General features: G+C 32.8%; 1 protein-coding gene across 6 annotated transcripts in view; it reads right to left on the bottom strand.

Annotated features, from left to right (window-relative positions):
• VPS13A (vacuolar protein sorting 13 homolog A) overlaps positions 1 to 24,462 on the bottom strand; it is a 317,263-nt gene that overhangs the window by 109,288 nt on the left and 183,513 nt on the right. For all 6 annotated transcript variants that reach the window (XM_007499009.3, XM_056803980.1, XM_056803981.1 and 3 more), the window contains exons 39-46: positions 23,665 to 23,897; positions 21,063 to 21,155; positions 19,953 to 20,309; positions 18,546 to 18,647; positions 5,674 to 5,832; positions 4,981 to 5,236; positions 2,995 to 3,155; positions 1,469 to 1,572 (exon numbers count right to left, since the gene is read on the bottom strand). In XM_007499009.3, coding sequence (XP_007499071.2) covers positions 1,469 to 1,572; positions 2,995 to 3,155; positions 4,981 to 5,236; positions 5,674 to 5,832; positions 18,546 to 18,647; positions 19,953 to 20,309; positions 21,063 to 21,155; positions 23,665 to 23,897 — 1,465 coding nt within the window. The remainder of the gene's footprint in view (positions 1 to 1,468; positions 1,573 to 2,994; positions 3,156 to 4,980; positions 5,237 to 5,673; positions 5,833 to 18,545; positions 18,648 to 19,952; positions 20,310 to 21,062; positions 21,156 to 23,664; positions 23,898 to 24,462) is intronic.

Here is a 24,462-nt window from a genome sequence, read left to right as displayed (position 1 = left end):
ACTTGATGTAATGTCAAAATGTCTATGTTGAATACACTTGACTGTTACTAATAATAACAAATGCTAAATATTAAAATATAACTATACCATGAAATCTAATATATTCTGCAATTCAACAACTCTTAGCAATTTAAATATTAAGGATTAAAGAGAATTATATGTATATTTTTCTTTACATAATGGATATGTTTCCAAAATATTGATTACAAATTAAATTTCCAGATGCCAAAATTATATGTGACAGATTGGGGAGAATTAAAAAAATTTCTATAAAACTTTTCAGGAGTAGAAATACTATATCACTGTACATAAAAATTTAGGTATTTTAAGTTTGGGGTTTTAACACTTGAGATGTATGTGTATAAGTACATATGTATACACAATCCAAGAATTATTTTTGATAAAGTGATTTATAAAAACTATACTATGATTCATACATCTTAAATAATATCACACGCATAGTTATCTCATAGATCTAATACTTTGCTATAGTCCACATCCATATTTCAAATAATTCCTTGATTGCTTACTAGCTGTGTTACCCTGGGCAAGATACATAATATATGAATGTAACAATCTCAGTTTCCTCATCTATAAAATGAAGATAATAATTGCATGTACCTTATGTATTATTGGGGTAGACCAAATGAGAAATCAGTAAAAACTCTGCAAACCTTATAGTGCTTTATTAATGCTATCTGATAAGCATAATTTATTAGATATTTATATTATATTCAGTTGTTTTTCAGCTGTCTCTAATTCTTTGTGATGTCATTTGGGATTTTCTTGGCAAAGAATACTGGAGTTGGTTTGACATTTCTTTCTCCAGTTTATTTAACAGATGAGGAAAACTGAGGAAAATAGGGTTAAGTGACTTGCCCAGGGTCACTCAGCTAGGAAGTGTCTGAAGCCAGATTGAACTCAAAAAGATACATATTCCTGACCCAGACCCAGTGTTCTATCCACTGTGCTACCTAGTTGTCCCTAATATTTATATAAATATGAATAATTTAAAAACTTGGGCCTATACCAGAATATCATTCAATTTCTGTTTTTATGTAAAAGTTTCCTGCATTTGCCATGCTATGAGGAGTAGAATATACTAATAAGAATCTGAGGCACAAACAACAAAAGAGTTCTAGTGTTTCTACTAGCCTAATTGCCAAAACTATTAAAAACTGAAAGTCTTTCATAACAATTAATAGCATGGTACCTTTGCTTCATTCCACAGGATAAATTCATAGTGGGTTCTATTTAAAACTCAGGGATATCTTTAGGATCTAAGATCAAAAGAGTGATAATCAACTTTTCTATAATCTATAATTATTTAATACAGGTTTTAAACACCTAATTTGAAAGCAATATTAACATAATTAAGTCTGTTCTTTAGTTCAGTAATTTCTTCACAGCGAGACACAAGTAATACTAAAAATTTATGAAGTGAAACAGGTTACAATTTTATATTTACCGATAAGATGTCAATTGTATGTTGAACTCATTTTCTGGCAAAGCAGTTCCCAACAATATGTCACCTTCATAAATATTTAATGGAATTGAGAAATGATTTCGCATCTACATAATCAAAATAATTAAAAACAAATGCTGTTAAGTCACTGTAAGGATGATAGCTACAAAACCATGATTTATTATTGTAACATGATAGGACAGAAACAACAAGAGTAAGCTGATTTCTCTAAACTTATACTCCAACAGAGGATGTTGGACCTTTGCTATTCATGCTTAAAAGGCTTTGGGAAAATATTTCCATATTTAGGAATAAAATGAATATACAAAATTATTGCCTGGCTTCAAATTAGTAACTTAATCTTAATAACCTCAAAAGTTCTTAAAACAAGTAAAATCTTCATAATATTTTTCATCGTTAATGTTCTACCTCATATTTGCCAAACACCAGCACCTGGAAGCCTACTAAACTCCCCAGTGCAGATTAAATAATTAAAAAGTAATTGGGAAATGTTTAATAAACTAAAGAAAAATACAAGAGAGTAGAATGTTAATTTGTGATTTTAAGTCAATATGCAGCCAACAAGGATCTGTTTCTATTTGAGTTTGATGCTACTTTTCTATATCATTTATTATTCTGTTTTTAATATGAAATATTACATGACTAAACTTGACCTCCTATCTCTGCTGTGTTATGAAGAAAAAAGATATTGCCTCTAACAAGGAAGCAGAGGTACAAAAAAAGAAAACACCCAAACTCTAACTTAGTTGCCTGCTTAGGACAGAAATCAATATGTATTTTGGCAAGGAGAAAATACAAGAGGGGAAGAACAGCCAGAAAAGGGAGAAAACACTAAACAACTCCTTCAGGTTGTACATTAGTTTAAAAAGTGTGCAACGGTGGCTAACTATAGCTGCTATGTAAACTCACTTATCTAATATAAATGCTAGTAAACGCAGGGGCATGTACAATTCAAAATGAGATTTTGAATTTTTTCCTTTGAGTAATATATGATTTAATCAGTAAACTACTTTGTTAGTCACACACCAAACAATCTAATATAAAAACTGAACGTTATTCTCCAAGTACATACCATTAACAACCTAAAATAAGTTCAGTGGAAAAAGTTAATTTGGGAATAAAAAGATGCTCTCAATAGTACTCTCAAAAAACAGATAATACATATGTGAAGGTCTGGGAGTAGACTTTACCAGTAACTCAAATTCAAGTATTCTAATTTTAAAAAATTTAAAGCAACTGAGATAAATAGCATTAAATTATTCTACCATGAATATAAATGACAAATATTATGTTATTACCTAGAAACTGATAAAAAAAAGCTTATCCATAAAATAGACAGAAAACTACCCCCAAACAATAAAGCAACCTTTAAAAAACGTTTTTCTAAAGGTGACTACCAGGATAAAGTACATCATGCACATAAAATATAGTGCTGAAAAATATTTTACATGAAATTTGTATATGAATATAAATGTAATTTAAAAAAAAAAAGTCAAATCATATAATACCTGCACTGGTGATCGGACTGTAACCTTCTTACTCCCTTCAACTGTATCAATTTGGCAAACAATAGATCTTTCAACACCAGATTCTCTATGTCTAACAGTGTAAAGACGTCGACCTCCTTTTGTTAAGGGAATCTTATCAGTAGTTGAATGGTTATCAGGTGCTAAATAAAAAATATACATATTTCATAAATGAGAGACCCAAAGAATAGGCTAATAAATTTCAGTAAGATTATTTATTTCAATTTTTATTATGTTAATAATTAAGAAACAAGAGTATTTGTCATTTAGAATTATATATTACCATTAAAATGTGCAAATAAAATGGCATAAGATATTTCAACAATTTAGCATTGTAAGGAGTATCTCACAGCTTTCAAGTAATATAATTAACAAGATGTTCTATTCCTGGATACCCTTATCAGCTGAGAATTTCTTTTACTGAACTGCAGAACCAATCAAAAATATAAATTAGGTGTGAACAAGGCCTTAATTTGGAAGGAATGGAGTATGTCAAGACACTGAATAAATCAGATTTACAAAACAAATATAACCAGCTACAACTCTTGGTCTCTGTATATCAGAAAAGGGATTTGGGTATAAGGCAGTGAAACTTTGGAAGCACCTTGAGTAGGAAATATCCTTGTGAGTCTAACAGAGAGCAGTAAGACCAGGTGAAGAAATGACAGAGGAGGGAGAATTATTCTCCCTGATCCCATACTGACCAAATCATCAGTGAAAAGAGTTTAACAAATAATAAGCCCTTTTACTCCTCTTACTGCACTCAGTGATCCAGCCAAACTGGGCTTCTATCTGTTTCTCACATACAATAATCCATCTCAAATTTCCGTGCCTTTTTATTGGCTATTCTTCATATTTATAATGCACTCAATTCTCACTCTGCCTCATAGAATTTCTTTCTTCAAGATTCTTGTTAAGTATCATCTTCTATATGAAGTTTTTTTTTTCTGATTCGCTCCCTGCTAGTACCTCTGTTCCCCAAATATCCAGTATTTCACTAATTTGTATTTGCCTTAATTCTCTTTATTTTTTATTCTTTATATGCCCTTATTGTCTCTTCTTTTGAAATGGAATCCCCTAGGGAATGGAATATTTCATTTGTTATTATATTTCTGGAATACTGAGCTGAGAGGCAAAAATGACATAATGTAAAGAATCTCTTCAGAACCAATAAAATAGGAGTTCAAATTCTATCTTTGGAACATACTGACTATGTGATCCTGACTAAATCACTTAAACTCTCAGTATTCTAGGAAATTCTCATGACTATAAGTTGCAGAGAAGGGGCCAATCCAAACTGGCAGAAGGAGTTTCCTCATTCAGGACTTCCCTGTGCTAGTCCCAAACCTTACTGATAAAATGATGAAGTTCTTTTTGGCAAACTTTTTAAATTTTCACATGACAGAAAACTGGGAGAGCTAACATACTGTATACGGAAAAGCCAAAAAAAAAACCAGAACAAAACAAAGTCAAAAACCCAACACAAGAGAATACTGGGTCAGATATAATATGAAGTTTAAAATTCTATCACTTTAAGAATTTGTTTTGCTTGAAAATTCAGGTTTGTTAACAGGAGTTTTTTTATTTTCTCAAAAAGGGGTGAGGAGCATTTTTTTTTAATTTAACTTAGAAAAAGCTGAATAACTATCAGTGAATGATGAAATCCATGGTCTATCTGATACAATACAAAGATACTTTCACAAAAAAACTTTACAAGTCAATGTGGTGAAGGTATGACTAAAAAGTAAGTCATATGAATACAATTTAAGCATAAAATTTAGCATTTTAGTGAACTATCACTAAAATCACTAAAAAATATCAATTTAGGTCAAATGTGGGATACTGTAGCAAATAATAGACTAATTTGTAATTTAGTCTATTATTTGCTAATAATTTGTAATGTGCTATATTAAGAGTAGGAAATATTTAACTGATTTAACCTTGTTCTTTTAAAGATATGAAACTTACTGAGCTGAATGAAAAAAAGTTTGCTGCTTAGGCTGGTCATGGCACTAAATTGATCACCATCATTACTTCTGATATAATCCATACTTAAGCTCTCTTCATTTTTTAATTCAAACGTTTTTGCCTCAGGTACATCAAGAACCCGAAAGGAATCGCTCATTGACACAGTGATGGTAATTCCAAGACAATTGAAAATCAGAAATGGTGCTTGATCCTTTGTGAAGATATCTGAAGTCTGAGTAGCAGCTTCTGTAAATGCCTAATAATGAAAACATTTAAAACCAAACAATAAAAACAGAAGAAAGAAGTACTACAAATGATAAATAAAATTTGTCCTTTAGTCATTTCAGTTGTATATGACTCTTCATAACTCCATTTAGGGTATTCTTGACAAAGATACTAAAATGGTTTGCCATTTCCTTCTCCAACTCACTTAAAAGATGAGGAAACAGAGGCAAACAAGGTTAAGTGACATGCCTAGGGTCACTCAGATAATATGTGTCTGCAGCTAGATTTGAATTCAGGAAGATTAATTTGCTGAATTTCAGACCTGGAACCCTAACCACTGTACCACCTTAACTGATATGATAGGGAAACATAACATAATAGACAATTTGTTGAATCACATCATCAAGATTAGCACTGGGTCAAATTTAAAGGAAGACTCCATTATTGAAACTCAAATTAATTTCTTACCTTTCCTAAATTATTCAGCATTACAAGGCCACATTTTGATAATGTAATATTCAACTGGTCTTTTGAATAGAAACTGATTACTGTTTTGTACTCCGGCACTTTGTAGTTTTCTTCTTCAGTGTCAGATTCAACCAAGGCTTTCTTTGCTTTCTTTTTAATCTAAAATATTACAAATAAATGTGTTTTAGATAGTGATGAGATTAGAAACAAAAATATTTGCATTCATTAAAAGCACATGTTTAATTTTTAAATTAAAAGTTATAATATTAATTATGTAACTATGTATCCTAGAATTAGGGGCACTAGTGAGACTCCTTACAATAAAAACAAACAAAACGAGTCACCTTTAAACACTAAGCAAAAAGGGATCCAGGAATACTCCTTAGGACTTGGTATTAAAAAATGTCAAATTCTGGGAGCAACTTCTAGAAAGATCATCAAACATTACCCTCCTGTCATTGCCTTTAGTTTCTTAGAAATATCTTTCTTTGAATTCCTTCCCTTCCCTCTTCAGGTTCATTATGAAATGATCAATCTGATCTTAAAGTGAGAGAGGTACAGGAAAGTTTGATAGAAATTCCTTCAAACTTTAGAAGTATCAGCCCCATCCCCAGGACAGAGGGAATCAACAGGCTAACTTTTGTTGGGTTTAATAGGTAACCCAGGTTTGGGGCAGATACATCCCTAGTACTTTTCTATTGTTACCCCCCTGCCATTGCCCCTCATTGCTCTCCTTGGTGTCTCCAGTTAAGTCAAAAGGTCTTCCCTTAAATGTGACAAATGAGAGGTGACATGGGCACTGTACCCCCAGAAACCCAGGCCAACTATTATCAGGGAAAACTCCTTTGCCCTTGCATCCTGGTGACTCTTAACCTAGAAACACCCAATGACCCCACCCAGGATCCTCAGATGTTTACCCTCTTTTGTCTTCTAGATTTAAGGTGGACAAAGAAATGAATCTTTATGCCTTCAGGCAGACCCCAGTCAGATGACCACCTCACCCCACCAAATGCCTGAGGGACTAACACTCACTCTGGTCATGTCCACACCAGGACATAGTATCTAAAGAGTATATAAACCCCAGAACTGATATCCTCTGGGGGACAGCCTCTCCATCCATGCTGTCTCCATGGAGGAACAGCCTTTCCTTTCATGCTGTCCTCCCAGGGGACTGCTCCCCACCTTGCTGTTCTACCTTGCTATCCTCCTGGCCACTCTCAACATTACTTTCTAAATTAATAAATCTCTTTTTGTTTTTAAGCTAAGTTTGGAGTCATTGCATGCTTGCAAAAGGCATCCTTCCCAAACCCAAAAGGGTATCCTTCCTGCCTATAACAAGAGGGACTATTATTTTCAGCATTTACTGGTTATCCTTCAACAAAACCTCTTTAGTTCCAACAACATGTCCTAACAGGTGTATAAATGGATATTTGAACCCCAGACTTCAATCCCCAGAAGTCCTTGGTACTTCCCAGAATTCCCTATAATCTCACCTTAGTCTCTACCTGGATGAGATCACAATTTATTATTTAAAGGGCTCTCTGCCTCTCAAGAGCCCTCCTCCTCTACTCAGAGATTGCACCATGTTGTAAGTAGGCTGTGAATGGGCTAATTGTGCCCTAGGCACGTGGCTTATTATTTTGTATCCTTGACTTCTAATAATCTTTAATAAACCTCATAAAATATAATACTTTTAGTAGAGAAACTAATTTAACTGTTACACAGGGAAGATAGAGGGCAAATTCTACTTCTCTACAAAGTTATGATGTTGTCCAAATTAAGAAGAAAAAAAAGGAATGCCACCAAAACACTTCTTACAAATGAAAAGGTACTTTCAGGTTGCAATTTCACAGATCTATTGACTAGCTAATATTATCATCTGAATAGAAATCATGAGAACAATTAATTATAAATACCTAAAAAGCAGAGGGAAAGTCTTAAACAATTAAAGGCTGCTTCAAAATGTATATTTAGTTTCATTTTGTAGAAGCTATAACCATTTGTGCAAAAGTAGTCAAATTTTGTAAGCTATTTTAAGATTCTGAGCTACTTGAGAGCAGAAACACTGTTCCTGTTCAATAACTATATACAAGAGTGCTGGTCTTGGAGGTAAAAATCCTGAGTTCAGTTTCTGACTCTACTGACTTATAGCATGGCTTTAGACAAATCACTGAACCCTATTGAGATTATGTTTCTTCATTAGTAAAATGTAGGTGTTGCTAAATATGCTGACTACAACACAGAGTAAGTAGATGGAAGACAAAATAAGATAATGAAGATGAATATTGAAAATTATGATATGTTAAACAAATAAAATATAAGATGGTGGTTGTATCATTTCTGCTACTGCCATAGTTTCAATGTTGGAGGTAACAGAGATTCATAGAGTTGACTAAATGGGGTGACAGAGCCAAATTTATGCTTTAGAAAAATTACTTTGGCAGTGGAATATCAGGTAGATTAGACTAAGAGGATGGAATAGATATGAGAAAGGCAGATGAATGAGAAAACTATTGTAATAGTCAAGGACTTAGGTGATGAGGGTGGTGGGAAATGTCAGAGGAAAGAAATCAATAAGAAGAAATTGAAAGAATTAAAATAGGCAATGAGGAAATAAAACTATCACTCTTTGAAGATGATATGATGATATACTAATGGGAGGCCTAGAGAATCAATCCAAAAACATACTGAAACAATTAACTTTAGTAAAGTTGCAAGCTATAAAATAAATTCATATAAATTATCAGTACTTTGTTATACACTGATCTCTCACCTATCATAGGAGTTAAGTTCAGAGACCCCACCAATAGACCCCACCAATTCACAAAGTAGTGACACTATATTTATTTTATTATTTATACATGTTAAGGCTTTATAACCCCTTCCCACTCTCCTATAAATCTTTTCCACACTCTTATTAATCTTTCCCACACTCCTCTAAATATTTCATATGCTCTTAAAAACATTCTACACTCTTAAACCTATATAATTTTAACAAAATAACATGATATAGCAAAAACTCTATGATACAGAATTATGTATATATTTCTCTTTTATCTTTAATTATTAAGAATACTTTTTCATGGTTACGTAATACATATTCTTTCTCTCCCCTTCTCCCTCCCCTGTCCCAGAGTTGAGGAGCTTTTCCACTGGGCTTTATGTGTATCATTATTCAAAATCTAATTCCATATAACTACTATTTGCAATAGAGTGAACATTTAAAGTCAATATCCTGAATCATATCCCCATTGAACCATGTGATCAATCATGTTTTCTTTTTCTGCATTTCTACCCCCATTGTTCTTTCTCTGGATAGAGAGAGCATTTTTTCATCATAAGTCCCTCAGAATTGTCCTGGATCACACCATTACTGCTAGTGGAAAAGTCACCATTTGATTGTACTATAATATATCAGTCTCTATGTACAATGTTCTGCTGGTCCTGTTCCTTTTACACTGCATAAATTCCCGGAGGTTGCTCCAGTTCACATGGAATTCCTCCAGCAAATTATTCCTTTCAACATAATAGTATTCCATCACCATCATATACCACAATTTATTCAGCCATTCCTCAATCGAGGGGTACTCACTCATTTTCCAATTTTTTACCACAAAGAGCACGGGTATAAATATTTTTGAACAAATCTGCTTCCTTATTATCTTTTTAGGGTATAAACCAAGCAGTTGTATGGCTGGATCAAAGGGCAGGTAGTCATTTAAAGCCCTTTGGGCATAATTCCAAATTGCCTTCCAGAATGGTTGGATCAATTCACAACTCCACCAGCAAAGAATTAGAATCCCAATTTTACCACAACCCCTCCAAAACTGACTACTTTTCTTTACTGTCATATTGGCAAATCAGCTAGGTGTTAGGTAGTACCTCAGGGTTGTTTTGAGTGGCATTTCTCTAATCAGGAGGGATTTAGAGCACTTTTTTATGTGCTTATTGATAGTTTTGATTTATCTGAAAATGGCCTATTGATTTCCCTTGACCATTTATCAATTGGAGAATGGCTTGATTTTTTTTGTACAATTGACTTAGCTCCTTATAAATTTGAAAAATTAGACGTTTGTCAGAGGTTTTTGTTATAAAGATTTTTTTCTCAATGTTACTTCCCTTTTAATTTTGGTTGCTCTGGTTTTGCTTGAACAAAAAATTTAATGTCATCAAAATTATTCATTTTATGTTTTGTAATATTCTCTATCTCTATCTTGCTTGGTCTTAAAATTCTTTTCTTTCTCATAGATCTAACAAGTATATTATTCTATGTTCTGCTGATTTACTTATAATTTCCTTCTATATATTTGTCATTTTCCCATTCTGAATTTATCTTAGTAAAGGGCATTTTTCTAATTTTCACAGCAGTTTTTGTCAAATAGTGGGTTCTTGTCTCAAAAGCTGGGATCTTTGGGTTTATCATACACTGTCTTGCTGAGGTCATTTACCCTAACTCTATTCCATTGTTCCTCCCTTCCATCTCTTAGCTTGTACCATATTGTTTTGATGACCACTCCTTTCTAGTACTGTTTAAGATATAGTGCTGCTTCACATTTTTTTTTCATTTTTCATTTTTTTCATTTTCACATTCTTGATATTCTTGACCTCTTATTCTTCCAAATGAACTTTATAATAATTTTTTTCTAATTCACTAAAAGTTTCTTGGTAGTTTGTTAGGTATGGTACTGAATAAGTAAATTAATTTGGGATTGTAATTTTTATTATGTTAGCTCATCCTACCCATACGTGATTAATGTTTTTCCAATTATTTAGATCTAGTTTTACTTGTGTGGAAAGTGTTTTGTAGTTATGTTCCTATAATTCCTGTGTTTGTCTTGGCAAATAGATTCCTAAATATTTTATATCATCTAGGATGATTTCAAATGGAATTTATCTTTCTAACTTGTGTTGCTGAGTTGTCTTGGAAATATATAGAAATGCTGATGATTTATATGGGTTTATTTTGTATCCTGCTAAATTTGTTGATTGTTTCCACTAGCCTTTTAGTTGATTCTCTAGGACTCTTCAAGTAGACCATCATATTATCTGCAATGAGTGATAAATTAGTCTCCTCATTGGCTACTTTAATCTCTCACATTTCTTTTTATTCTCTAATTGTTATTGCTAGAATTTCTAGCACAATGTTAAATAATAGAGGTGATAATGGGCATCCTGCTTTATTCCTAATCTTATTGGGAAGGCTTTTAACTCATCCCTGTTGCAAATGATACTTATTGATAGTTTTAAATATATACTTTTTATTATTGTTAGAGAAGGTCCATCTATTCCTATATTTTGTAGTGTTTTCAATAGGAATGAGTGTTGTATTTTGTCAATGGCTTTTTCTATTGAGATAATCTTTTGATTTTTGTTAGTTTGGTTGTTGATATGGTTGATTATATGGATGGGTTTCCTAATATCAAGCCATCCCTGCATTCCTAGTATAAATCCCACGTGATCATTGTAAATAATCCTTATGATGACTTGCTGAAGACTTTCTGCTAGTATTCTATTTAAGATTTTTGCATCTATGATCATTAAGGAAATTGGTCTGTAATTTTCTTTTCTCTACTTCTTATCTGCCTGGCTTTGGAATCAGTACCATATTTGTGTCTTAAAAGGAATTTGGAAAAACTCCTTCTTTGCTTATTTTGTCAAATAGTTTGTATTGTATTGAGATTCATTGTTCTTTAAATGTTTGACAGAATTCACTTCTGAATCCCTCTGGTCCTAGGGATTTTTTTCTTGGGGAGTTCATTGATAGCTTTTTCAATTTCATTTTCTGGGATGAGATTGTTTAAGTATTCTATTTCCTCTTTTGTTAATATAGGCAATTTATATTTTTGTAAATATTCACCCATTTCACTTAGATTGTCATGTTTATTGCCATATAATTAGAGAAAATAGTTCTTAATAATTACCTTAATTTCTTGTTCATTAGAGATGAGATTTTAATCTTTGATACTGTTAATTTTTCTTTCTTTTTTTAAAAATTAGATTAACCAGTACTTTATGTATTTTATTTGGTTTTTTAAAAGTAGTCTACTTTCAATTTTATTAATTACTCCTTTGATTTTTATGCCTTCCAATTTTGTTTTTATCTGGGTATTTTAAATTTGTTCTCTTTCTAGTATTTTAAGTTGCATGCCCAATTCATTGACCTCTTCCCTCTCTGATTTGTTTATATATGCACTCACGGATACAAATTCTCACCACCACCCCCTCCATCCAGTGCTTCTTTGGCTGCATTCCACAGATTTGATAAGTTGTTTCCTCATTGTCATTTTCTTCACTGAAATCAGTAATTGTTCCTTTGATTTCTTCTTTGACAGACTAGTTTTTAAAAATTAGATTATTTAGTTTCCAATTAATTTTAAATATGTCTTTCTACAACCCCTTATTGATTCTAATTTTAATGCATTATGGTCTGAAAAAATTGCATTTATTATTTCAGCTTTCCTACATTTGTTTGCAATGTTTTTATGCCCTAGTATGTGGTCAATCTTTATATATGTGTCATGTGCTGCTAAAAAAGAAGGTATATGGCTTTTTATCATTATTAATTTTCTACAGATATCTCTTAGCTCTAACTTTTCTAACACTTCGTTCATTTCCCTTACTTCTTTCTTATTTTTTTTTTGTTTGATTTATCTAGTTCTTATAGGGAAAGGTTGAAGTACTCCCACTAGTATGGTTTTACTATCTATTTCCTCCTTATGGTCCTTTAGTTTCTCCTTTAAAAATCTGAATGCTGTACCATTTGGCAAATATATGTTGAGTACTGATATTTCTTCATTATTTATACTGTCTTTCAGCAAGATGCAATTACCTTCCTTATCTCTTTTAATAAGATCTATTTTTGCTTTAGTTTTGTCTGAGATCATAATTACTACTCCTGCCTTTGTCTCAGTTGTCAGTGCAGTAAATTCTGCTCCACCCTCTTACTTTTACCCTGTGTACCTGCCTCAAGTGACTTTCTTGTAGACAGCATATGGTGGGGTTCTGGTTTTTAATCCATTCTGCTATCCACTTCCTTTTATTAGTGCATTCATCCCATTCACATTCACAGTTATGATCACTGTCTGTGTATTCCCTCCATTTTGGTTTCTTCTTTTGATTCTGCCTGTTCCCTTATCCCTCTTACCCTCCCCTCCAACTTTTTGCATTGAATCAGTCTCCCCTCTTTCTACTCCCTAGTGTTCTCCCCTTCCCACATCCTCCCCTCTTATATTTCCTTCTTACTATAGTGCCTTTTAAACAGCACCTCCAACATCTCCCTCCCTTGTATTGCTTCCCTCCCTTGTATTGCTCCCCTCCCCATTGGCCCATTTATTACCCTTCTACTTCTCTATAGGGAACAATACAATTCTCTGCCCCAGTGGATCTGATTATTCTTTCCAATCTGAGTCAATTTCAATACATGGAAGATTTAAGTATTACCTCTTGCTAACCTCTTCCACCCTTCCATTGTATTGGTCTTTCCATCCCCCCCCCATACTTCTTTATGAAATATATATTTACCCCATTTTATCTCTTTTCCCATTTTTTCTTATTAATATCCTCTTTTTTACCTAGTTTTATATATATATATATTTGACACATCATCCTATACAGTTTCACAGTACCCTCTAAGTATACATCTTCTAGCTTCCTTAACAATAATAACAACTTTTAAAGTTACCAATATCATCTTTTCCTATATGAATACAAATCATTTGAACTTATTGGGTCCCTTAAAAAACTTTTGGTCTCCTGCCCCCTTTTCTTAATTACCTTTTGGTGATTCTCTTGAGTTCTGTGTTTGGGCATCAAATTAAGTCTGGTCTTTACTTTAGAAATGCTTGGAATTCTTCTATTTTATTAAGTGGCCATACTTTCCCCTGAAAGAATATAGTCAATTTTGCTGGGTAGTTGATTCTTGCTTATAGATCCAGTTCCCTTGTTTTCCAGGATATCATGTCCCATGCTTTCTAGTCCTTCAGTGAGGATGCAGCCACGTCCTCTGCTATCCTAACTGTGACTCCATGATATCTATGGTTTCTTCTTAGCAGCTTCTCATATCTTTTTCTTGGTCTGGTAGTTCTTGAATTTGGCTATACCATTCTTGGACATTGTCAATTGGGCATTTAATACAGAGGTGATCCGTGGATTCTTTCAATCTCTACGTTACCCTCTTGTTCAAGAATATCAGAGCAATTTTCTTGGATAATTTCCTGTGGAATGATGTCCAGGCTTTTTCTTTTGTCATGATTTCCCAGTAGTCCAATAACTCTCTACTAGATCTATTTTACCAGGTCTGTCAATTTGTCAATGAGGTGTTTCACATTTTCCTCGATTTTTTTCATTCCTTTAATTTTGTTTTTTAGACTCTTGCTACCCTGTGAAGTCATTTGCTTCTAGTTGTTGGATTCTAATGTTTAAGGACTAAATTTCATCCCTAGCTTTTTGATCATTGTTTTCCTTTTCAGGTCATCTTTCACTTCCTTTGCTTTGTTTTCAAGCCAATCAATTCTGGCTTTCAAGGCACTATTTCTTTTTTGTTGTTGTTGTTTTAGTTCATGTGCCTCTGTTTCCAAATGACCTATTTTGCTTTTTAAGTTCTTTTCTCAATTTTCTTTATCTTCTCTTAATTGTTTTTTGAATTGTGTTTTGAGTACTTCTAAAGCCTATGTCCAATTTGCTGGAGTTCCTGAGGTTTTGCTTGGTGTCCCTTGGTTCTCCTCTATTTGTTCTCTGTTCATTACCTGAATAGAAGCTGTCAATTGTAATTTCTTTTTTCTTTTTTAGTTGTTTACTCTTATTTTTTCTTTCTTTCTAGCCAGTCATTGGTTGTATTCTTATTCCTCTATTTATTTGCTGAATCTGTGGGTTTGGGCTATTTTTTCCTGAAGGGGCTTCTTCTCTACTCCACCGATTACCTGGATTAGGCTGATGAGACTGGGCTACTGTGTTAATGAGGCCATAGGCCAGATCTTCACCAGCTGCCAGCATAAAGCTGAAGTTATGTTATCTACATAAGGTGAAGTTATGGAGGCTGAAGGTAGTTACCTTCAACCTTCTCTCTTCCTTTTTGCTGACACCCTCCCTGCTGGCTGCCTGGTCAGAGACCTGATCTTCTGGTGGTGGTACTAAGGTACTCTGTCACAGTTGCAGCCTTCACCCTGGGATCCAAGTTAGCCTTATTCTTACCACAGGCCATAGAGCATTAGATGGGGGAGGGATGTTAGAGATTGAGCTTCCCTGCTCTTATTGTGGTGGCAAAGAACTGGAAACTGAAGGGATGTCCATCAATTAGGGAATGGCTGAACAATTTGTGGTATATGCTTGTAATAGAATAATTACTGTGCATAAGAAATGAAAAAGATTCCCAAAAAAATGGAAATATTTACATGAAGTGATGCAAAGTCAAATGACAGAACTCAAGGAACATTGTATATGGTAACTACAATAGTATATGATGATTACTTGTGAGTGATTATCTATTATCAAAAAAGCTCCAGGACAACTCAAACAGACTCATGATGAAAAAGGCTATTCACTTCTATAGAAGGAACTGACAGTCTTAATGTAGATTTTAGCATAACCATTATTCATTTTATTTCTTACATGAATTTCTCTCTAATGTAAATAATAATCTTTTGCTTCACAATATAACATAGAAATACATATACATTGTTACAAGGGAATCACTTTAAAAGACTGATATATATTAATTTAAGGTCGCCAAGGAATCAGCTATGTAATTCCTAAATGAAAACTTAAGTCAGCCGTCAATCTTTTATGGAGTTTAATTACAATAGGAGGAAGTAATTAGAGATAGAGAGAGAGAAAAGGGAGAGAAGGAAATAGGGCTTAAATACCCCTTCTGTTTAGGCTGGGCCAAAAGGCCCAAGCCCTTAGATAGCTGGGGCAAAGAAAAGAGATCAGTCCCTATTACTCACGTGACCAAAATGGAGAAACAGTCTCAGAGGCCCCACCTTCAGCTTCCTTCGGCGCAAGCTTCTCAGAGCCCACACGAACCACACCGACCAACTACTCCCAAAACCTCCTCTAGTCTTCAGACCCTCCTATCTTTCAGGAAACCATCCAAGTTCCTCCCCTCAGTTCTCCCATCTACCAATCACTGTTCATCAATTTCCCTGTGCCAATGGAGGCTCTAGCTTAACCCAGGACCGCCCAGAGGTTTCTGGCTTTTGCACATGTCTGTTGAAGGTCATATTTTCAAATGATTAAATCTTTGCTCCTTTGCTACAGCCCTTTCTAAATCTTGTTAACCTGAGTAGGGTAGAGATTGGAATAATTAAATTTTGATCTAGGCTGCAGCCCTTACTCAATCCTGTTAGGACTGAATAGGGTGGAGATTTATTCCAAGTATCTCCATTGTATCAATTCTAAAATCAATCATGACTCAAAGAAATTCCTGTTCTATGCTTAAGCATAGGTCAAAGTCCTTTCCATTGTTCAGCAAAGGGTTTCTGTCCTAAAGTAATCTTAAGAAGGGAAGAGGAGGAACCTCCCATGCCAATGGGGTTCCCATTCCAATAGACTATTAGTAAGAAATTTTCCAAGTATGAAATATCCCAATGGTGAAATTTCCAATATTTATAAGTCTAAGGAATTTTGAGGTTTACAACATAGTAATATAAAATATAATATATTACATTATTGTACACATCTACAACCTGCATTGTATTAGATGCCTTTTTGGGGTAGGAGAAGGAGCAGAAGGGAGAGAACATGGATTAAAAAATATCAGAAAATGATTATTGAAATGTACCAATATAATCTGGGGGATGGGGGGGTTAAAAGTGAGAGAAAAGAAGAGTATATTCCCTATACAATCGTCTTAGGGAGTTTAGCTATAAAACACAGAAGAAATATAAGGCCAAGCTTCAAGGAGATGAACAATCAAATCAGGGTTTTTGGAGAACGTAGATTTGAAGCCAGCAAGGAAGCAGCCAATAAGACAGGGAGAGGTTCAAGATTAGTTAGAGAATAAAGATGATAAAGGGGGGAAATTTGCATAAGAAAAAAAGATAGAGTAGGACAACATATCAATTTAGATGAGTTTGCTTTGTCAAGGAAGACAGGGCCATTTTCTTCATGTGAGACTGGGATGGAGGAATGAACACTATTCATTAATTGTAACTGCAATAACAACAAATCAATTTTCTTGAAGATTTACCATCTGGAGGCAATCTTTAGGACAATTTTCTCTCTGAACTTAGTGAGGTAAATATTCAGATGACAAGCTGATAATCTGTTACCATGCCAGTAAACACAGTCTTACCACTATCTGAAGAAACTCCAAATCATGAAGCAGAACAATAACATGAAATCATCTGGCACTTGTTGCTAGTCTGAGGAGCTAGACTGGATTACAGAGACTTGACCTGTTTCTTCTGATGCAGTTTTGAAAATTAAGATGTCTTTTTTGAAAGTATCTAAACTCCAATTAATTTAAATATTTTTTCTTTTATTCTTGAGATGCCACTATACTACTTAGAAATACACTTAAAATATATTTTTTAAAATATGCACAAAAGGGGCCAGCTGAGTAGCTCAGTGGATTCAGAGCCAGGCCTAGAGGCAGGAGGGTCCTAGGTTCAAATCTGACCTGACACCCTAGCCCTTACTACTCCTCTGCCTTGCAACCAAAACATAGTATTAATTTTAAAGCTGAAGGTAATGGTTTTAAAATAGGCATAAAATCAATTAAAAAGTCCATATTTCTAGCATCCTTCAACTTAAATCATTCTTACTTCCCTGATTTTCTTTAACCATCTTCAAATAAACAGATATTTGTTAATTACCAATTATTATATTTAAGTCACTAAGTTGACCAAGCTAAGCATATCAGTGAATTAGATGGAGACTTACTGAAGGAGTTTACATTCTAGCTCAGGGAGATTGTGGATGCCATAGACTTTCACACTGGTGATCTACCAATTTAAAGCTTAATAGCACTGTTTTAAAACTCCAATGAAACTTCTAGCTTCATCATTCCCAATCCCAATTTCAGCCAACCTGCTAGTTAATCACAGGCACTACAGGTAAGAATATCACTAACCCCCCCCCCCAAAAAAAACAGAACTACTAAATTGAATAAAAGTCTAACTGCACTGACTGATCTAGGAGCAAAGAATAATTTTGGTCTCTATATTTCTCATCATTATCTCCTACATAAAAAGTGAAATTGACATATGTTTAGCATTTTTTAATTTCATAATGATTTTTTGCTTATCAGTGAGAAAGGAAAAAAAAGAAAGAAACATGACAATGCCTATGATCCAATTGTGTTTTCAAATCTTAAACCATCTACTATTGCTTCTTACTTCTCTCTCTGGATTAAGGAAGAAAAGGGTGCTGCTTGGAAGAATCCAAACTTAATTCTTGCCTAAGGAAACCTATCTCATGACTAACAGATAGATGGTAAACATTAAAAATGCATTCAAGTAGTATATTAAAGTATAGTATATTGCAAAATCGCATATAACCACAATGGATTAGAAATTACATAAAGTTCCTGCTCTGACCTTCAAGTTCCTCACTTAAAAGAATGAGAAATATATCCCTAGGGCTTCATTCTGCTTTAAAATTCTTTAATATTTAGGGAAGACTCAATAAAAATTTGAAGACTGTCAAAGATAAGCAACATTAGTATAAGTTGTACTGAGCAGAAAACAGAGTCTATTTTATAAAGCTAATTTACTCAGAGGTCACAAAAAGATACATTTATTAACCTAAGTCAGAATATTAATCCTTTACTGTTATCCTCAGAGTTACATAATCACTCTTCTTTATGGCTGAGATTTACTCAATTATTAATTTTTCCAGATAAATATGTGAATTTCATCTGAAATTATATATACCTTTATTCCAAAATTCCATGGTCTAAAATCTTCAGTTTGATCAATTTCTAAAGGTTCAAGTAAAGGTTCCCATACACCAAACATTTCATTGTAGTAATGTACCTAGAGAAATATTTTTGAAAAGAAAATCAGGCATTCATGTTCTAATAATGCATAACTCAGAATTTCTTTATATAATTATCTGAATTTCTTGAGTATCTCGGACTAAACTCAAAGCAAAGTTCTGCAGTATATACTTCAAACAAGTTTAAAAATTAGAAATCTGGTTTTAATTACTTGGAAAAGGTTATTCATCAGGAAAAACAGCAAAAAGTATTTTGATAGCTGAATAAAATGAAACATTTTAACACAGAACAGCATAAAAATATGTAATGAAGCTAAGCACACTTATTAATAAATTGACTCAAATAACAACAGAGAAATATTTTTTTAAATGTAGAAGAAACATAGGTTACATTAAAATATCATGAAGAAAGAAATATTATTTTTGACCTAGGAAGAGAAAACAAAATGTAAAAGTTATGAGGCAGATTTAGGTCAATCCACACAGAAACTTCCTACAATTGGTATTATAAAAGATGCAATCAGCTACATTAGAAGATAATGCATTTCCTGTTGCTAAAGTAAATAAAGATCACTAATCTCCCAATACAATACTATAGAAAAGATTCATTATTCATTTAAGTATTAACCTCCAATGTCCAACTTCAAATTCTATGACTCTATTGATATAAGTATTTAAGTAGAAATTTAGATTCTTGAAATTTTGCATGAAATTAAATTAAATTTAAAAGACAATTTCTGCTAATAAGAGTATAAATATAGCTTAAAAGTTACTAATTAACAGTCTTCACTAACTAAAACATTAAGACATTAAGCCCTGGGGATGAACAAGTCATATCTATTATCATGAAAATATGCCTCTACTTATCATTACTTCTTTAGAAAGATATCAGTATTCCAAAACCTACTCCACTATATTTTGGAAAAGAAAATAAATGCAGAGTCTAATAAAGGTTATTAATAGAATAAGGAATAAATTATTAATAGAATCAATTCACAAATAACTACAATTAGGAGAACATACAAGAAATAATTAAATACAGACAGGGAAAATCATATTAAATGAACCTTTGAATAATTTTAAGATGAGAAGTAAATTTAGTATATGGTTCAATGTTGCAAAGGTTCAAAGTTTTAAGTAAGAATCATATTTGTAACATGTTTAACATAAAAGAAATTGAATTAAGATGTCCTACACAATAACTATTAAAATCATTTCATCTTTAAGAAATTTGAGTAAGCTGCATGTAATTATAAATACTGAAATCAACTAGAAAAATAAACATTAAATTGAGCTACTATCCTTTGTTGTAAATACTAGGAAAAGGGAGAATGAGTGCTTACTTCTAACTCAAGATGACAATGAAGATTGATAAGAGTGCTCCAGTTTTTGCCTTCCCCTGAAAAATATGACTTGGCCAAGAGCATTGGTATTGTTCTATGACCAACTCCAGCTTCAAGAACAACAAAAATTGAGTCAATTGTCATTTTTATCATCTCTCCAGTGGGAACCAACTCTGTCACTGCAGCCACCTTTTCATTTTCACCTGACTCTTCAAGAAACCACATTTTCAGTTTCTTTGTATCCATTTTGTCCCATAAATCTGGTTGAGATGGAAATGATTCTCGATGCGTAACTTTTGCAGTTGTATAAAATGTTGATGTAATGGTAATTATGGTATTTATAATAATAGGTGAAATCTAGGAGGAAAAAAATTAATCATGACCAAAAATGCTTCTAAAGACACCATTTCAATTATGAAAATCATTCATATATATCCTGAACACAGGTAAAAATTAATTTTGGGTGGAAAAAATAGGTTGCCTCTATCTTTGTTAATATTATCATCCAACTTCATAATATAACTGGTTATAAAGTACTAGAATTAGAATATATCAATCCAAAATAAAATGAAGCATACATAAAGCATTTTGTCAACCTTAGGTATCATATATGAGAAATTATTAATAGTTTATATTCCAATGTGATTTCCCAGCTCTAGAAACATCAACTATTTCAGACAATCTAGTAATCAAAAATATTCTAGTTTACTATATGATACCGAATTCAGAAAATATGTTTTCCTCTTCACCATATCCCTTCTTATTACATCAAGTTAGGTGCTCTACAAATAGAAGGCACATAATGAATTTATTGTTTTGATAAATGGATGAATTGAGGGAGAAAAACAGAAAAACTCTAAAATTCTGACAATGAAATACAATTAACATATCTTGTAAAATATATTTCAAAAAATTCAATTAGAGGTGGAACCAGCCTTTTGGAAAGTCAAAGGTACTAAATTCCAAATGAGTACATGAATAAAAATGTAGTTATGTATATTTTCTAGCATTTAAATACTTATTTTTTTAAAGGACCTGCATTTCACTGTAAGTTCTACTTCTTTTTTTTAATCTGCTAAAATAAAGTCTTAGAACAATATTTTAACATACCTTAAGAGTCAGGGACTTTACAGATATATCAACCATCTTTGGATCTATACCTGCTTGAATACTTTGATAAAACAAGTCACATGGCTGCAAAACCTAAGACAAAAAGATTATCAGTAAGAAAAAACAAACCATCAATATTTTTAATAAGACTTAGTGAAACAAAACTCATTTAACAATAATGCAAAAAGCAACCAAAAGAGTAAAAATTTAAGCCCATTAACTCTGGGGTCTGCTTTTCACAATATCATTCTTTTTTCTCTGTATCCCTAGTACGCAACTTCATGTCTTACACATACTATGTTTAATAAGTTTGTTAAATTGAGCGAAATACTTCAAACTACACAAACAATAGATGCAGTAAAATTCTTCAAAGACTTCAGTCTTTAATATAACCTTCATTTATACTAAAAATGTTATAATTAATAAGATTTTTATTATTCTATTATATTTATTTTTATTAATAATAATTTTAATATAGAATGATAGATAAAATCCTCCAGATGCTCAGTTTCTGAAAAATATTATGCTATAGAAATTGTCCATTAGTATATAAATAAGGGGCAGACAGAATAACAAATTATAATAATATCAACAAACAACAACAACAGCAATGACAGCAAGAAAACCTGGCATTTATTTAAGATTTCTAAAGCACTTCACAAATTTTATCTCATTTGATCCTCACAAAAGTCCTGGAAAGTAAGCCGTATCATTTTTCTCATTTTATAGGTGATTAGTTGAGACAGATAAGAGGTTAAATGACTTGTCCAGAATCACAAAGTTATTTAATGTTTAAATCCAAATTTAAACTGTCATCCAGGCTCCAAATCCAGCACTCTATCCATTATACTATATAGAAGAAACAAAGGAAAATCACAGAATACTGCAGAGCCTCTTTTGAAAGAGAATCATAGCAATTTAAAAGAGCTTGGCCTACAAATTCACAAAGGAAAGACCAAACAGATGAAGGACTTCTATTGCCCCAATTTCAAAATGCCTTTGAATAGACAATCTATAATATTTATATTTTCTGGGACAGGAAAAAAGGATGGATATGAATTTAATACTTTAACAGAAAATAGATAGGTGTTGTGGCAAGAAGGAGGAATGACAGCCATAGTATTTCACTGTTACAAGGAAGTCCTCCAGCATGTTGAATGGATCTCAGTGGTAAACTTAAAGGAGGCCATATACAAAAATCAAACAGTATAAGTAGTCACTGATGAACTGCAATCCACATCACATAAAAGGACTGCCAAAATGATGTTCCATCTAAATTTTCAATATTAAATATTCCAGAAATCAATTTGAAATTATGCTTATAAAGTGACGAAATATCTATAGCTTTTAATAGAGTTCTGATTCTTAGATATATTCCTCAAAGTGATCAAAGAAAGAGAGAAATTCTCTCGTGCACAATGAAATATGAGTTGGATTTGGTGCATAGTGAGCTTAATATGTATATTGGACATTCAATTTGATATTTCTGAAAGGTGATGCAAGAATGGAAGTCAGCAGAAAAACGAGGACAGATAATGTAATTAAATCTGTAGGAACTGAGGAAATCACTAGGCGAAGACTTCTTGTGGGGAAAAAAGAAGAAGGACTAGGAGAGAACCCTGAGGGTTAAGTACAGTTAGCAGGTGTGATCTGGATAAGGATGCAGGAAAGGGGATAAAGAAGGAGTAGGTAGAGAGGGAAGAGAAGAACCAGGAAAGAGTAGCATCCTGAAAACCTACAGAGAAGAGAGTATCAAGGTAGAAAAGGTGATCAACAGTGTCATTCTACAGAAAGATTAAGGAAAATGAGGATTGAGAAAAGGTCACTGGATGTGGCAAATAAGAGATCATTTAATATGGATTAATGGATGATCCATAATATCCATAATCCATAATAATGGATTAATGATGGAGAGAATAGTTTAAGTGGAATAAGATCAGAAGTCAGATTGTAAAGGGTTTAAAAAGACTTAGTAAAAGGAAAGAAAGTGGCTATATCTATAGTAGAAAGTATTTTCAAGGAATTTGGTCCCCCTACAAATGAAGGTCAGGGAAAAAACTATATAATTACTATGACAATGCAAATCAAAATAGCAAAACAGTTAAAACTGATAATTTTGAATTATGATGAAAAAAATTGGCTTGAAAGAAATATGAGACAGGATCTCTCCCTCCCTTCCTTGACTTGATCCACATCACAATTTTCTTTGTTATAAAGAACAAGAGGATAGAGGAATATACTGAAAAAGGTATATTATGTAAAAGCAAATGAAGTTATTTTATAAAATGGAAATGCAAACCAAAGCAATTAAGGGGGTGGCAAGAAACATTGAATACTGTGTGGCCCAGAAAGAAGTTGAGAAAATGCATGTCCCATCCCTTACAATGGGGAGGGGATGAAGAGTGTGGAATATTATGGATATTATCACATGTGGATAATGTTGGTTAGTTTTGCTAAACTTTGCCTTTTTTTTCTTTGTTACAAAACAGATGTTCACTGGACAGGGAAGAAGACCTGATATAGTTGGGGAAACTGCTGATTGAAAAACCAAAAAATATTAAAAATAAATTAATTTGAATTAAGACATTTAAAAAATACTAACCGTAGTGATTTTGCCTTCTCTCTTTGCTGGAAGAAATGGGCATGCTTTCACTTGGAGATCTTTAATTGCAGCCGTTATATTATCTAACAGAGGTGTCCATTTCCAACTGATTTCACATTGTGTGGTAAGAACTAATGATGGAGCATCAAATCTTGACAAATCAGCCACAAACACAATTTCAGGATTTTTAATAAAAAGATTCATTTCCCATTTCTCTTGCATATCTAATTGCACTGAAATGAAATAACATTTTAAATATTAGTTTCATTATATATTTTGTTCTAATAAGGATAGGTTTTATTGCTATCTTCTGTATTTAAAATGAGTATGAGTCTTTATGTTGTAAAAATAAATTTGGGAGTTACATAAAATAAAATATTTGGATGGAAAAACTGTTCAAAACTTTTCAAAACTGTTTAACTTGCCAATCAGGTTCAAACTGTTCAGATACTTTTATAGATGTAATCAAAAATATTCTCAGGGATGAAGTGAAGCTCAAGTATGAACTTTCCTTCAGGGCCAGGCACAAAGACACTAAAAAGACTCTAATTATAAACATAAAATATTTATTGAAATATATGAGGATAAATAAAGGATTTCTAATTCTACGGGATTCTAAATCCACCCAAATAAACTCCCAGGTTTCACAAGGAACAGCTTCTCCTGTGTTTCACAGGCTACACTAATCCTCACATGTATACTATATGAATAAAAACTACCACTATTATCCTTATAAATCTTAACTTCACTTTCAATTTATAAAATAGCAAAGGCTAGCTGGTTGAGTCTCAACAAGAA

Source organism: Monodelphis domestica, chromosome 7 (genome assembly GCF_027887165.1).
Source record: "Monodelphis domestica isolate mMonDom1 chromosome 7, mMonDom1.pri, whole genome shotgun sequence".
Lineage (NCBI taxonomy): Eukaryota > Metazoa > Chordata > Mammalia > Didelphimorphia > Didelphidae > Monodelphis > Monodelphis domestica.
The sequence above is the reverse complement of the archived record's forward strand: the minus strand, read 5'-3'. Positions and strand labels throughout refer to the sequence as shown.